This window comes from Monodelphis domestica, chromosome 2 (genome assembly GCF_027887165.1).
Source record: "Monodelphis domestica isolate mMonDom1 chromosome 2, mMonDom1.pri, whole genome shotgun sequence".
NCBI classification, from domain to species: domain Eukaryota; kingdom Metazoa; phylum Chordata; class Mammalia; order Didelphimorphia; family Didelphidae; genus Monodelphis; species Monodelphis domestica.
In genome coordinates, this window is record NC_077228.1 from 224,566,734 (window position 1) to 224,582,690 (window position 15,957).

Below are 15,957 nucleotides of genomic sequence, written 5' to 3' on the forward strand. Positions count from 1 at the left end.
AGATAAAGGGTGATGAACTCAGAGTACACTTACCTATTCTTGGAAGCTTAATCAGACCCAAGACAGAAATTCAAAATTGGCCTTTTCTAACTTCCATATCCCAGGTTGACCCACATAAAGCTCAAAGATTTTTTTCAGAAGTGCCAACTATCCATGCTTCCCCTATCTTATACTTGGTAAGGTTATTTGTTTATTTATCATAAAATACATGACTTCACATTTATGCCTACTAGATATTATCATATTAAATTCTGCCCAATGTTCTAGCCCCATGGTGGTGAGCCTATGGCATGTGTGTCAGAAAGGGCACACAGAACCCTCTCTGTGGGCATGGGTGCCATCCTTACTAGAAAGCCAGAGGGACTCAAGGGAGCTGCTCCCCTCCCCCTCTCCATGTTCCTGAGGACATTTTTTTCACATCACCCTCTAAATGGGAACACTTCCTCCCTCCTCCGTCTAGGTGGTTCATATGTCATGTGAGGATGCAGACCAGATAGCAGCCTGTTGAGTCTGTGGCAAAGGTGATTCTCATGGTGAGGCTGAAAAGGAGCTAGGATTGAGGGGAGCATAGCTCATAGTGGGGCACATAGCTGGAGGGGAATGAAGCACTTGGACCACTCCCCACCCCCTCTCTGCATGCTTGAGTCACCCTCCTCTCTGCCCAGCAACCCAATAGGAGCACTTCCCCTCTGTCTGGGGTAAGTGGGGTGGGGTATTCAATCTCTGGGGGGTGGAGCATGGCACTCAAGTCTCTTGGAGCAGGGCAGGGCACTGCACTTGGTCTTTAAAAGGTTCTCCATTACTTCTCTAGATTCTCAAAAATCCTTTTGGATCTTGACTGGATGATTCAGTTCAGCAGTGTTAAACTCAAACAGAAATGGGAAATCTGAACAAAGGATCTCTATGGGATACATTGATTTAAGCCATTTTTTTTATTATAACTGCATTTCTTTTGTTAAATGTTTCTCAAATATATTATATTCTGATTTGGACAAAAGAATGAATTTAATACTTTGATCCTCACAGCTTAATTTCATCTGCAAATTTGATAAGCAAGCCATCTGTGCCTTTGTTTAAGTCATTGATTAAAAATGTTAAACAGTCCAGCACTAAGTACAAGTGCCTTAGATATTCAACAGGAGACTTCCTGCCATGGTGACATTGAGTCATTGTTCTTTGAGTTCAGCCCATCCAATTAGATCTCAATCTATCTGATTATATAGGCATCTAATCCATCTTTCTACATATCCTCTACACAAAATAGCAGTTAACTATTACTAATAATAATAACTAACATTTAGATAGCACTAACATATGCCAGTAGTGTACTAAATACTTGCCAATTATTATCTCATTTAATGTTCATAATGACCCTTGGATGACCTTGTTTTCTGAAACCCCCAAATTTACCTTTGTTCCTTGGGAACTTGTCTTCAAGGAACTCTCAGAATGACCCTTGTCACCCAATGAACAATAAGCCATCAAACACTCATTAAGCACCCTACATAGGAGTAATAGAGATAATCACCCTAGCCTCCCAAGTAAGCCAATCAATTGTCCTTCCTTTCCTTCATTCTCCAGAGTATATATAGGACCCCAAGTTCTTCAGTTCATTGGAAATTCCCATGATGGACAATCAATCCCATTCATAGAGCATTTTCCCAGAGACATTATTCCCAGAGTCCCAAAGCATGGTTCTGTGTGGTGTATGTTTAGGACTCTGCATGGTAGCTGTAAGAACTCTGTCTCCCTTGTCCTGATTAAAGGCTTGCTCTTTGTAACTAACTGCTTTAGTTTTGGTTCTTTGTTTTTCCAGGTTGATATCCTGCAAGGTAGGTATTATTATTATCCCTATTTTCTCTTCAGTTGAGAAAACTGAGGCAAAGGTTAAGTGACTTGCTCAGGGTCACATAGCTAATAAGTGACTGAATCTGGATTTAAACCTATGTCTTATTTCCAGCTTCAGTGCTCTCTTCACCACACCTCTTAGCTACCTAAAGATACTTTATCAAAGCATTTGCAAAAATCTAGTAAATTATACCTATACACTCATCTACTAGTTTAGAAATCCTATCAGAAAAAGGAAATGAGGATATCTAACCTGACTTATTCTTGATGGAGTCAGGAAATCTATGTAACTATTGCTTCCTTAACTAGATGTTTTACAGCCATTTTTTAAAATGATACATATAAGAAGTTTCCCAAGAATCAAAGTCAAGCTCACAGAATAAGTTTGTAAACTATGATCTTTTTTGAAAATTGAGGTACCTCTCCTCCATTCTTTGTGGTATCTTGCCAGTTTTCCTTGATTTTTCAAATATCAATGAAATCAGTTAGTAATCAAACCCAAAGTGTAGTGTATCTGGGCCAGGAGATCTGGATTTATCAAGGGAAATTAATTGCCTTCCTATTATCTCCTTACTTATCTTGTTTATCAAGACCTGGCTAGTCAACTTTGTTTTGTCATTTCTAATACAAAGGTTCATCTTCCTTATCTGAAAATTTGACACTTTATCAGTCACTGATCAAAATGACTGATAAAGTCATTTTAAAAAAGAAAACAAACAAAAGAAAAACAAAATAGAATTAATTGGCTTTGATCCTTTCTTCTATTATAGCTTCTTAAAAGAGCTTTTTGGCTTTTCTTTTCAGTTTTATCTTATCCTTAATAGTTCATTTATCAGACCTTAGGACTTGAAGTATACATCTCCTTTTTTAAGTCAATAACAAAAACAAGAATTTGTTGCTTGGGGTTCCTACTATGAGCTAGTTACCAAACTAAGTGCTAGAGAAAATGAGGCATCTGCATCTCCTTTGTAAAGGTAGATTGCTTGAATTCCTGCAACCAAGTGGTGGTAGAAGTAACATTGACTGAAGTCTGCTTTCCTAGACTGGACTCTATACAGTAAGGATTGCTTCATGTGGAATTCTATCTAGTAGAAATCTCTACTGACTTTTCAGGACAATGAAAATCAATGTTCTTGATGCCAAAGCCATCCATACCTGTCCATCCTGTGACACTCTTTATTTCTGCCTTTCCAGAAGTTCACCAAACATCTTCTTCCCATTTGTGGCACACTGTGTGCAAAATCAACACAGTCTATGAGTGACATTAAATTACACATACTTAGACATAAAATAAACATTCTATATTATTAACTTATCAACTATAAAATCTGACGATCTAGAAAAAGGTTATGTAGACTCAGAAATACAATAATGGAAAGAGAAGTTTGGAGCTAGAAAAGAAAATGGTATATGGTTAACAGATACAGGAAAGCCTGTTACCAAAAGACCTGTATACCTATTTGTGTCAAGCCATTTACACAAAAGGTCATTTTGGTAGTGGTAGTCTCTCGGTGACGGAGCAGAACCTGCCTGAATCACAATGTGGCTTCCGAACAGATCGCAGCACCATCGACATGGTCTTCACGGTGAGGCAAATGCAGGGAAAATGCCTTGAGCAGAACCTGAGCCTCTACATTGTCTTCATAAACCTGACAAAGGCATTCGACACAGTGAACAGGGACGCATTGTGGGTGATCCTTAGCAAGCTTGGTTGCCCAGCAAAATTCGTCAAACTGATGCAGCTCTTTTATGTCGAGTCGACTTGACAGGGGAAGTCCTATCTGGTGGAGAGACTTCCGATCGCTTCAACATCTCCAATGGCTTGAAACAAGGCTGTGTCCTCGCTCCAGTACTATTCAACCTATACTTCACCCAAGTATTATGACATGCTGTGATGGATCTAGACCTGGGCATCTATATCAAATACCGACTGGATGGCTCACTATTCGACCTTCGCCACCTGACTGCAAAAACAAAGACAACAGAGAGACTCATCCTGGAAGCTCTCTTCACAGATGACTGTGCTCTCATGACCCACCAAGAAAATTGGCCTGACTATCAGCCTCAGCAAAACAGAGGTGCTGTTCCAACCTGCACCAGGGAGGCCAACTAACCAGCCGTGCATTACAATCCATGGCACGCAGCTTTCTAACATCAACACTTTCAAGTACCTGGGCAGCACCATCGCCAACAACGGGTCCCTAGACCACGAGATTAATGCCAGGATCCAAAAGGCCAGCCAGGCACTCAGGCGGCTGCGCTCCAAAGTCCTCCAACACAGAGGTGTAAGCACTGCGATGAAGCTCAAAGTGTATAACGCAGTGGTCCTCAGCTCGCTCCTGTATGGTTGTGAGACATGGACACTGTACCGGAAGCACATGAAACAGCTGGAGCAATTCCACCAACACTCTCTCCGGTCAATCATGAAGATCCAATGGCAGAACCGAATCACCAACCAGGAAGTCCTCGACATAGCCAACTCCACCAGCATCAAAGTCCTGGTCCTCAAAACCCAGCTACAATGGTCTGGACACGTCATCCGCATGGACCCACAGCGAATACCAAGACAGGTACTCTATGGTGAACTGTCAGCTGGACTCAGGAAACAAGGCCGACCAAAGAAAACATTCAAGGATCAGCTAAAGTCAAACTTGAAGTGGGCTGGCATTACACCAAAGCAACTAGAACTTGCTGCCTCTGTCAGAAGCAGCTGGCGAACCCACATTAACCATGCCGCCATCACCTTTGAAAATGAGCGACGTTGACGTCTTGCCGCTGCGCGTGAACGCTGACACCAGGCCACAACCACACCTCCCGTAACAACTGGCGTCCCATGCCCCATGTGCCACAAACTTTGCGCCTCGACCTTTGGACTCCAAAGCCACATGAGGATACACCGTAGATGAAACTGCACAAAGACAATAGTCATTCTTGATCACACAAAAGGTCATTTTGGTAGTCAAACTGTAATTTACACCATAAAGAGGCAATGGGTTGCTCCTGGAATAAGTACTGTAGCAAATAAGATCTGCTCAAGCTATTCTGTTTGCCAAAAATTCAATCAAGGAGCATTCAGACAGAAAGGTTTAGTTGGTAGACCTTTAGCATATTGTCCATTTGAGAGTCTGCAGATTGATTACATCAGCATGCCAAAAACTGGGAAATACAAGTTTTTCTTGGTAATTGTTGATATATTAACTAAATGGCCTGGAGCTTTTCCATCAAATACAAATACAGCTAGCTTTGTGGTGAAAGTAGTGATTAAGGAGATTATACCTAGATTTGGAGTACCATTAACAATAGACTCTGATAAAGGATCCCATTTCACTCAAGACATCCTGAAAACAGTCTATGAAAATCTAGGAATAACACCAAAATATCATGTGTCATATCATCCCCAAAGTTCAGGCCAAGTTGAGCACGTGAATAAGGAAATAAAGACTATGGTAGGGAAGCTCTGTGCTGAAACTCATCTCAAATGACCAGAGATTCTTCTCATAGTTTTGTTTTACTTACTTAAGAGGCCAAGAGTAGATTTGCATATATCATCCTATGAAATGCTCTTTGGACATGCTCCACTACAAAAACTTATAAGACAGTCTATACATCACTCTTAGGAGGAGACTGTCAACTTGCTTCTTACTTAAGTGCTTTACAACAAAGACTAAAAGAATTACACGAAATGGGAGTATTAATTCAAACTGGTCCTTTGGATCATTCTCTTCATAATTATGAACCAGGAGATATGGTATATGTAAAAAAATTTACTAAAACATCAGTAACACAGGAAAGTTGATTAGGTCCTTAAACTATCATGTTGGTTTCTCCATCTTCAGTAAAAGTTTTGGGTAGAGATTCTTGGTATCATTGTTCACATATAAAATTAGCATATGGTATAAATAATGAAAATGTACAAATCATTGAAGAAGGAAATGAAAAGATTGCAGAAAGATAGAATCATTAGTCAAACTGAGTCTGCAGTCAAAAAGATCAGTAAGGAGAGAACCATTCCTGTGGAAGAGGATAGAAGAGGACAATGCAGATGAAGAGGAGAATTCAGGAATTAATGGACATTGATGAAAGACTGAGAACTTAAAAATTTAAAAGACTTTGTGAAATTTGCAATGAAGAGGATTACAGGATAAATGGACTAATGATTTTATATTTTGGGTAATGTATTATAGTATATAATAACATAGCATAACAAGTGTATGTGCTCTTTATGGCTATCCTTCAAACTCTAAAGTAAAGTAGATCTTTATATTTGTGATTCCCCTTAAGGCAGAAAAGATACTAGCTATTGATAACCTGGAAAGCATGATTAAGACTGTGTTTGAGCAGTTGATTAAGGAAAAAGGGCTAGATCAGGTTTTGGGCAAGGACAATGGGCAAACGGAGAGTGTACCTAAGGAAAATGAAAGTGACAATGAGAACAAGCCAGAGTATATCATTTATTTTAACTAGAAATATTCTCCATAGATTATCCTATTTCTAATACACTAGATACAGGAATCCTTCCTCAGTTCACCACAGGGAAATCCTCTTGATACCTTCCTCTCAACTTCCTCATACATACATACATACATACACTTGAGCCAGGACCTTACAGAGTATAGGGTCTGTTTGGAATGGCAATTGCAAAACAGACATTGTTATGTTGCCTATATAATCAATAGATTCCACCATCATATGGGTCATTCTGTTGTACATTATATGGTAGACCCAGAAACAAGCAATGACAGCAATCACAACTCCACAAACAACTTGTTTAAACATTTTTTCCTTTACTAATGTGCCTTTCAAAGGATTGTGGGGTTCAGTCAGACTTCGAGGTGCCAATTGTAATAGAAAGATAATCTGTGGAACTATTTCTGGTTGCAATAAATGTAGATACTCCAGCTTGTGACTAGAGAAATATTAGGGGAAACCTGAGGGTGCCTAGTTGTAAAGGAGATGGAAATATTTCTGAGAGATAGAGAAATGCTACTAGAAGGGATACTCTGGGGTTGCCTATTGATCACTACTGATGGCTAATTGATTAATATTTTTACTACCCTCCTCCTCCCTCAATCCCTTCACCACCCTCTTCTGAAGCCCTTGGCTTCACCCCTCCCCCCTGAGTGGACTCTGAGGTTTATAAGGAAACACTCTTTTCTCTTCCTTTCTCAAGTAAGGGGATTTATTGGGAACAATAGGATGGAGGACTGAGGTAAGATGAGTTGAGAGGGATAAGGTTGTCCCTAGTCTATAAAGAGGGTTAGAAGGATTTTGGGAAATGTCAGTCCTGTCACAGCTGTGACACAAAGTCTGTCAGGGAGATAGAGGACAACTTTAATATTCTTTCTTCTTCCTTCAAACTCAAATCTCAAAAATACAATCAGTTCTTCAGATTCAACTACCACCATCTGCCACACAAAACCTTCTTCTTGCCTCCCCTCTCCAAAGCCAAGACACTTTCAGCCTAGGACAAAAGCTAACAGGGGACCTGTTCCCAGCTTCTTCCCTCTTCAGCCTGGCTTGACTCTCCAACTGACTTTCCTGGGAACATTCTATTTGGAATGTTATTTCTTGATTGACAGCTGAGGTCCTTTACTTTGTTTTGCATGCATAAAATTCTCTCTTCCTTCATGCCTCTTCCACACTAACTGCTGGCAGCATTCAGTCTCACTTGGACATCAGGACTTGCTTGGACATCTAACAACAACAGATCCTGGCTCTAACTGGTTTTAAACCCCTGCTGTGATTTTGGGTATTTTGTTAAGTTCTTTTAGTTTAGTAACCTAGTTAGCATAGTTAGTTTTTAAATAAGAATAAGAATACGTAAATCCCTAAACCCTTATTCCTTTCCCTTCCAAAACAATAAAGTAGATTTTTATATGTTTTTCCCTCTTGTGTTCCCCTTACCCAAAAATCCTATCATAACACTATGAGTGACATTATATTACACATACTTAGACATCAAATGAACATTCATTATATACCCAAGCACTTTAACTTTGGTTTCTGGGATCTAAAAGAAATCAAATGGCAAGGAGGAATTTTAATTAAAATTTAATTTGCTAAATTTCTTCTCCACTATGTGAATTTTAAAACTATTCCACCCTAATCAGACCATTCTTATGAAGATCTGATTTAGCTATTTCCTGATCAATAACAATGGAGCTACTTGGAATAACAGAATCAGGTCTTGGGAAACTCTACATTCTCCACCCTTCTTAGTTTAACAAGATTAGGAAGGTCTGAATCAAACTCAAGATTTAATTATCTGGAAATGGCCTTCAAAGGACATGTGCAAAAAAAAGGACAGACCTCTGGGCTGTCCTAAGTCAAGCTAAGTCATCATTGGTACAGATGAGACGTAGGAAAGTGATGTAAAACTGCATAAGGCACGTCACTTCCTGCCTCTTCATCTTTCCCCAGAGAGACGACTCTGGCTGGCAGTGTGCTAGGTGTTAGGACATCTTGGCATGATGATGGCTATTGTCTGAGTTCAGTGGTGAGTTTTGCCCTGGAGATGATTTCAGGTTCTGGCATCTTAGCTGAGCCCCTTTGGACGTCAGGCTGATTCTTTCCTCCTTCATACTCCAAAACCTTATCTCCTAATCTCCCCGATTGGTACCAGCCAGGTGGTGGGGGTGGGGGGGAGAAGACCTACTCCTTTCCTTCTTCCTCCTCCTTAATCTTCTCTACTATCAATTAAAATCAACATAAAATTTCCAGCTGAATTGTGTTTTTCATTAGGATTTTATAAATAAAATCCTTGGCAACCTAAAATTAATTATACATTCAGTCTCAGCTACAATTTCACCCTTTACAACTATTCCCTAAACCCCAAAAGTACATTTTTCAGTTGTTGAGTTCTCCAAACATCACTGCTATGATCCCTAAGGATGAAGGTCTTTTTCTAGGCATATTAGAAAGTCTAATCTGCAGAAAAGTAGATGGTTGACTTAGCTAAAGTTGGTTTCATTGGGCAAGATTTGAAGGACATCTTCTCAGTGTATTCTACAGATAGATATAAAACCCTGATGGGCTTAATTGGTAGTTAGAGGTGAGGAGGCTAAAGAGCATTTTAGGCCCAGAATCAAGTAAAGCTACAACTAGGGTCCGGAACTACTGAGGACCTCAAATTTACATGGTGCTGACATTCTTTTACAAGTACCAAAGAATTATCTAGTCCAAATTATAGCTAAAGAAAACCCCACTATAACATATCTGGCAAATGGTAATCCAGCCTCTGTCTGAAAACCTCCATGGAAGTGAGTGGAATAAATAGTGACCACCCCCAAACCCCAAAGCAGATTTTTCCACTTTTGGACAATTCTCCCCTCCATTACTATAACTCTTCTGCTCCACCATCATACCAGCACCTTGGGGACAATCCTACCCTGAGGCCAACTCAATTATTGGTGAGTAACTATGCAGAACTGCTTTATCCTTAGAAAGGGCCCAGTCACATGGTTCACGTTCCATTTCTGGCTCACTCCAGTCACTATTCCATCACCAGATGAATCTGCTTTAACCTCCACGCTGGCTGCCTGGCTTCCATGAACGTATCTTTCTTCTTTAACCTTACTTTCTAGTTCCCTTACTTTCTTGTTTTATATCCTCAGTGCCTAAGCACATGGTAAATGCTCAATATACTTGATTTCAAGCCTAAATTGGTCTTTTTGTAATTTCTAATCACTACTCCTGGCTCTGCCCTTCAGGACCAAATAGTAGAAGTAGAACATGTGTCTTCCAAATGACATCTCTTAAAATACACAGCTATCCAGGCAATCAAAAAACATTTATTAAGCACTTACTATTGCTAGGCACTGTGCTAAGTACTGGGAATACAATGAAAGTCAACAGGCAACCCTGTTATCCTCTCTGAGCTCAGTGGGAAAGAAATATAAACTGAAAGGGGGAGAAGGGTTTGAGGACATCTAGTTTAGACATGATGAAGTCTTCATTCTTCTTCTCAAGTCTTCTCTTATCCAGGTCTTTCATTCTATTTTCACATGAAATAGACTCAAGATCTTTAACCATATTGGTTGCCCTTCTCTAGAAGAGGTCTACATCATTGTCCTTAGCACAATTTGAACCTCCATAAGAGGTCTCACAGTTTGGAGCACAGAGGGAATATCACCTTCCTATTCCTGGAAGTTCTGCCTCTCATCAAATACCTTTCAGGATGTTATCTGCTTTATGGGGAACTAATGTATCATAGATAACTCATATTGAAGTTGTAGTTACTAGGATTCCCTCTTCCATCTTTTCCAAAACAACTGATGCCTACCTATCTTGTACTTGTACTTGTGAAGCTGATTTTTTTTGTACCCAAATGTGACTTTAAATTAATCCCTACTGAATGTAGCCTTAGTCAGTCCAAAACTCTTTGGTTCTTGCTTGCCATCCAGTTTTAGTTATCCCTCACAAAATTGCTTTTAGTCATCTACAAATTTGATGAGCATACCTTTATCAGTCATAAGCAAAAATGTTAAACAGCACAGGGCCAAGCAAAGATCTGTTGGGTACTCACTGAAGACTTCCTGTCATGTTGACCAAATATATAGATATAGATATAGATATATACATATTTTTTTACTTTGTATTGCATGCATTATGTATCATTTGTATAAATACATGTAATCCATATATGGAAAAGGATGCATATATACTTTGTACTTTCTAGAAAACGTGTGCCTTCATCATACTCTGACTGAGGGCCGTTCTGTACTGGGGGGGGGGGGGGGGGGTCGAGGAGGGAAAGAGTGGCTCAAAACCAAAGAAAAAGGTCTGGTATAGCCCTTTCGACAAGATATTAGAGCTTTCCTGTAAACTTTCTAGTCAAGGATAAGCCACCTATCTCCCAGCTGGGTGGGGTTAGCACTGAAAACCGAGCAATATGCTGACTCAGCCTTTGCGCATTCGGCTTCTCTCATCCCTCCCAACGTAACGCTGGCTGCGGCAGGGCAACTCCGGAGGCAAAGCAACCGATTGCGCTCCTTTGGGGCAAGCTGGGACCCTACTCCTTGAGATAGGGTGGGGCTAAGGATCCAAGCGGGGATCTACAGATTGATGAAACTGGGAAAAGGAAGGGAACGGGAGACCAGAGGAACCTGGGTTTAAAGGAGCCGCAAGCGCCTCACACCCAAACTAGAAGGAACCTGTTTTTCAAAGGGCGGCTCCAAGTCTTCACAGCCACAGTGGCGATCACAGTCATTACCACCGGGAGCGCTGCGCAGGACCCTAGGCTCCCCACCCCACACCAAGCCCCAGCCCCGTTTCCCCTCCGCCCCCAATTCCTGTTCGCACAAGAGTGTTTCAGTTCCACAAGCAGGAGGGGGAGGATGACTGGGACAGGAGGCTCTAAAGAGCTGGCTTGCCAAGACTGCTATATGATCTTGGCGTATCTTTTACCTAGGGAGAAGAGGGGCGGTGGTCGCAGGTTCCTAAAAGGAAAGTGACAAGCCCATCTCCATTCTCCTTCTGTAATTACCAAACTCGTGCGTTGCTACCGGTGCTTTGGGCTAGGGATGAGCAAAGGTGTAATTTATCCTCTGGTTTTCTACGGCACGAAAGGAAAGGGATTCTGCAGAGCTAGGGCAAACACTTTCGCGGCACCTTCGAAACGGGGTGGGAAGATGCAGGGGGTGTGCAACCGACATACGCAGTACAGCCAGAGGGAGAGACCGAGCGAAGCACCCCACCCCCCTCCCCGCTAAACAGGACCGAGGCTGTCGCTGCCATCTCCGCGGCACAGCTGGCTGAGGACAGAGATGCAGTTACCTTACACAACCCCAAGCGGGGGCATGGAACTCGGGAGCAGCAAAGGGGGGGGGGGCTGAAAATCGTTTGCAGGATTGCTTGGGAAGGGGCGGGTGCACCCCTCTTTCGGCGTCCTACGGCTCCAAGTGGGCCGAGCGCGCGCGCGCGCCAGTTCTACCTCCCCCACGCACACCCCGCGCACTGCCTCTTGCAGCACATGGTCGGCGGAGGCGCGCCCCGAGGCCGGCAGAGACCGGCTGAAGCCGGTATTAGAGAAGAGATAGGCATAGATCTGAGAGAGAGTCAGGAGGACCGACATACGGACGAAAAGGGGAAGAAGGGATCGATGTTGGGGAGGGAGGGAGTAGGGTGTGGTCGGGGTTGGGAATGCTCCTGTCCTAGGTGTGGGAGATAAGGAAATTGGCAGGCAGCCGGACTGGGGGGGTGGGGTGGGGAGGGGAGGGTAGCGGGAACTCGCCAGGTTCTCTTTTCAAACCGGACAGGATCAACTTTAACAAACCGGCTCTTCTGGGCCCCAAAGGGTTAACCCCTTTTTCATGTTGAGCTGCTTATAAAGAGGGGGAGGACAAGCCTCCGCCTTATTGAGAACCTTTTGGGGTTTATTCTCTTCTCTCCTAACTTGGTGAGTTTGCTTTATTATTTACGCGTTTCAAAGTTTGTGTATTTATTTTATTGCAGGGGGGTGGCGGGTGAATAGGACGCACGGAGGAAAACACCAACATTTTGGAGAGGTTATGATGAAAATATTTTTCCCCCTTGACAATTTGGAGAGAGAAAGCTCTTTCCCTGTTTGAGGACAGAGAGCACATTAGCTTATCTTATAATAGCTCTTGCCTAATTTTTTGTCGGTTCTTTAAAAAATGTTTTAAAATCGAAGTCTTGACTGAGGTGTCTTCCCCCCCCCCCACCCCCACCCCAAGGAAGGGGCTTAAGCCTCGGTGGGAGTTGGTGACTGCAGGCTTTTGGCTCTGCGTTCAGAGTCCTGCATGAAGTTCCCTGAACGTCATCAAAATCTGAATGTCAGAGGCACCTTACAGTGACTCCTCACGGCACACAGCTAGGGCGCAGATCCATGCTGTCCCAAGAAAGTAAGGTTACTGCTTCAAGGCCAATTACTTTATAATATACTTTATTTTTATACTTTATAACGCCTGACTGTTTTGTTTTGTTTTTGGTCGGGACAGAGTTTTCCCTGCATTCTCCAATCATTGTATTTTGATTGTCAAAGCTTATCCTTGACTGTAACTGCAGGGTTCCTCTTCCAACTTAAACTGTTTCTCCCCTGCTCATAACCCGCAGTAAACCACTGCCGTAGCCGGCAAGTGCCACAGCTGTTTTGCGAAGGATGACTTTAAAGGAAATAGGTTATTTCCTTATGTTCAACAGAGAAGAAATAAAAAATGACATAGGTGGCTAGCAACATTGAATGTACACTTTAGTGAGAAACCAGCCTGGGAAGCAACTAATTGGAATTAATTGGAACCATTGTCCTCCACCTGAAATTTGTTTGCGAAGTTTAAAATTTAAAACCAGTAATTTACAGCTGAGTCTGTTTCTACACTGAGAATGTAAAAGTATTACCAAAAAATGTCGCCCTCCCCCCCAATAATGATGGTTATTCTTCTATAACAGCAGTTTATGGTAAAATCTTTAGAAGTAAACCACTTTGGCGTAGAAGGTACTGTTCTATGATATTTTAGTCAGGGATACATCTTGCATGGCTGATGTAGAATAGTCCTGAGATTCCTTTCACTTAAGACTTTTCCAACATAGAGACATACTGTATGTAAATAAACAGTGCAACCAAGTGGAAAAGCAAGTTCTTCTGTCTTAATGACAGCCACTAACTCCAGAGTTTTATTTCTGCGGTTTTCAAACAAGGAGTTTCCTCAATGGAAATCCTTCCAAGGAGAACACGAAGAACACAATTAAATTCTTGGATCGGGCAACAGCATCATGATCTAGTAAGAGAATGAGTTCCTGTCAAATAGTTCAGTGGTCCTTATGCAGCATTTTTGGAAAGGTTTGGAATTTTTTACTGTACAGTTTGGACTTTTTGTACAAGTGGACTTCACCTAAGTACAGACTAGTTTTTTACAACTATGGCCTGGAACAAGTTGTTGCAAACTGTTCTCCAGGGTTACACCTTTAAAAAGAATGGAAATACACGACACATTTGCTGAGTTGTAGCTTATATCAGTTGCTACTAAGCACTTCCATATGTGCCCTTTAAAAACTTCCGAAATTACTCAAGACTAAGCTGCTAACATGGAATAATCAATGTTGTGCCTTTTTAATGCATACAGGTCGAATGTGGTAAGCAACTACTATTACAGTATAATTTAATGTTTTAACATATTTCTAAGCCCCAGCAGAATGATCACTTATTTCAAGTATATTCACTAGAAAGAGAATTTGATCAGCCCTTTTTGTCATGAGATTTTTATTCCCTCAAGAAAGAGTTAAAAAGTAGTTTGTATTATATCATTGTTTCTCTGCATCTTTCTGAAAAATATTATCTTAAAGTTAGCCAGTGCCTTAGAGTTGTTATTAAGACAGAAAGTAAGATTAAAAAAAAAAATAAATTCAACTTCTGATGCTAACTACTAGGAGACCTACTTCTGAAGTGTGACCTTGGGCAAATCTCTTACTCTACCTTGGACTCAGCTTCCTTATCTGTTGGACTAGATATAGCCTCCAGATCATTTTTGGCTCTACAGAGTGAAGAGTTTGTCTGCTAGAAAGGAATATTCTAGGGTGGCAAGTAATTCACTGTGAGACCCTGAATAAGCCACTTAGGAGGACCTCAATTTCCTATCTCACAACTATCTGGGCTAGTTCATTTTGTAAATTCATGGTGTTTGTCGTAATAATAGCTGATAATTTATAATTTATACTACTTTATGATTTACCAAATGCTTTTTCTTAGAATCATCTTAGGAAGTAAGCAACTGATTTCACTCAGTGGAGGGATTGTGTGTATGAGAACTTAATTTCATAGAGATTGAGATAATTTGGGAGATTGTTGTTATTACTCCTATTTTATGCTCAGGGAATAGATCTGGAAGGACTGGATCACAGAAATCAATTAGCCACTTCTTTTTATTCACCAAGGAAACTTTAGGCTACTAACTAGGTCACAAAATGAAAGAGTCCAAGTTGAGTTACTTTGTGAAATATTTTAGATACTTTGTATTTACTTATTTACATATATGTTTTATCTTCCCCAATACAAAGTAAGCCCTTAAGAACCAAGACCAGGATTCCTTTTTTTTTTGACCTTTGTATCTTCTGGGACTAGCATTACACAATTATTTGTTGAATTAAATTGAAATTATAGCCAATTCTATCTCTCCTCTTCAGTGGCTTATTCAGGATCACACAATTACTTGCTACCCTACAATTCCTTTCTAATCTTTCTTGACTATAAAACTGAACTGGAAAAGATGGCTAATCCACACTCTAGAGCCAAAAATTATTTTAGAAGCTATCTAGTCCAACAGATAAGGAAGCTGAGCCCAGAGACTTGCCCAAGGTCACACTTCAGAAGTAGGTCTCCTAGTAGTAAGCATCAGAAATTGAATTTAATTTTTAAAAAACTTTGTTTCTGTCTTAGGAACAAGGTAGGGGCTAAGTAAACAGAGTTTAGCAGCTTAGGAAGGGTCTCAGGCCGTATTTTAATTCAGGTCCCCCCCAACTCTAGGCCTGCCTCTCTACCCTCTTTACCACCTACCTATCCCCAGAAGTTGAATTTGAAACCAGGACTTCTGAAATCAATGCTCTTTAAAGAGTACTGTGTTGTATTGATACTATTAGTAATAGCTGGGATTTATATAGCACTTTCAGGCTTGCAAAGCACTTTTAACTACTTTGTGAGATACATAGGACAAATGCTGTTATTCACATTCTTTATTGATGAAGAAATAAACCAGGAGGGGTTAGTTAATTTGCCCAAAGTCACCAAGCAAGTTAAGTACTTGAGGCATATTTTGAGTCGTAAGTGATCAGATAAATTTCTTTCCCCACTACAGGCATAATTTACAAACACATAAAATTAAGATTCCCATCCAAATTGTTACTCAGTCTTGGGTTTTGTTAAAATAACCTAGGATAGGTTAACATTATTTTGTATCTTTGACACTTTGGCATTCTAATATATATGTTATTTCATTTGATCCTCAAAAACAACTCTGGGAGATAGATGCTGTGATTTAGAGGATACATGACTGATTCTAGTGAATCCAATAAGATCTCCCTTCTCAGGATAATGTTAAATGCATGAAACAAAATACATAGGATTGCAAAGGAAATCAATTATATTGAAATAATTGTTTA

The 15,957-nt window shown here is 40.8% G+C and overlaps 2 protein-coding genes across 17 annotated transcripts in view; one reads left to right on the forward strand and one right to left on the reverse strand.

Moving 5' to 3' along the window:
• Window positions 1-15,957, reverse strand: part of ARSG (arylsulfatase G) — a 215,623-nt gene that overhangs the window by 143,359 nt on the left and 56,307 nt on the right. For 8 of the 12 annotated variants that reach the window (XM_007482748.3, XM_007482752.3, XM_056817253.1 and 5 more), the window contains one exon: window positions 3,004-3,078. The exons of 1 other annotated variant lie outside the window; for it this stretch is intronic. In XM_007482748.3, coding sequence (XP_007482810.2) covers window positions 3,004-3,078 — 75 coding nt within the window. Of the gene's footprint in view, window positions 1-3,003; window positions 3,079-11,622; window positions 11,792-15,957 lie in introns of those variants that run through there. 3 more of the 12 variants (XM_007482751.3, XM_056817255.1, XM_007482745.3) reach the window with 2 other exon arrangements.
• Window positions 11,792-15,957, forward strand: part of SLC16A6 (solute carrier family 16 member 6) — a 40,992-nt gene continuing 36,826 nt past the window's right edge. For 3 of the 5 annotated variants that reach the window (XM_056817262.1, XM_056817260.1, XM_056817261.1), the window contains exon 1: window positions 12,052-12,244. The gene's annotated coding sequence lies outside the window, so the exon portion shown is untranslated. Of the gene's footprint in view, window positions 12,245-15,957 lie in introns of all 5 variants that reach the window. The other 2 variants (XM_007482735.3, XM_007482736.3) reach the window with 2 other exon arrangements.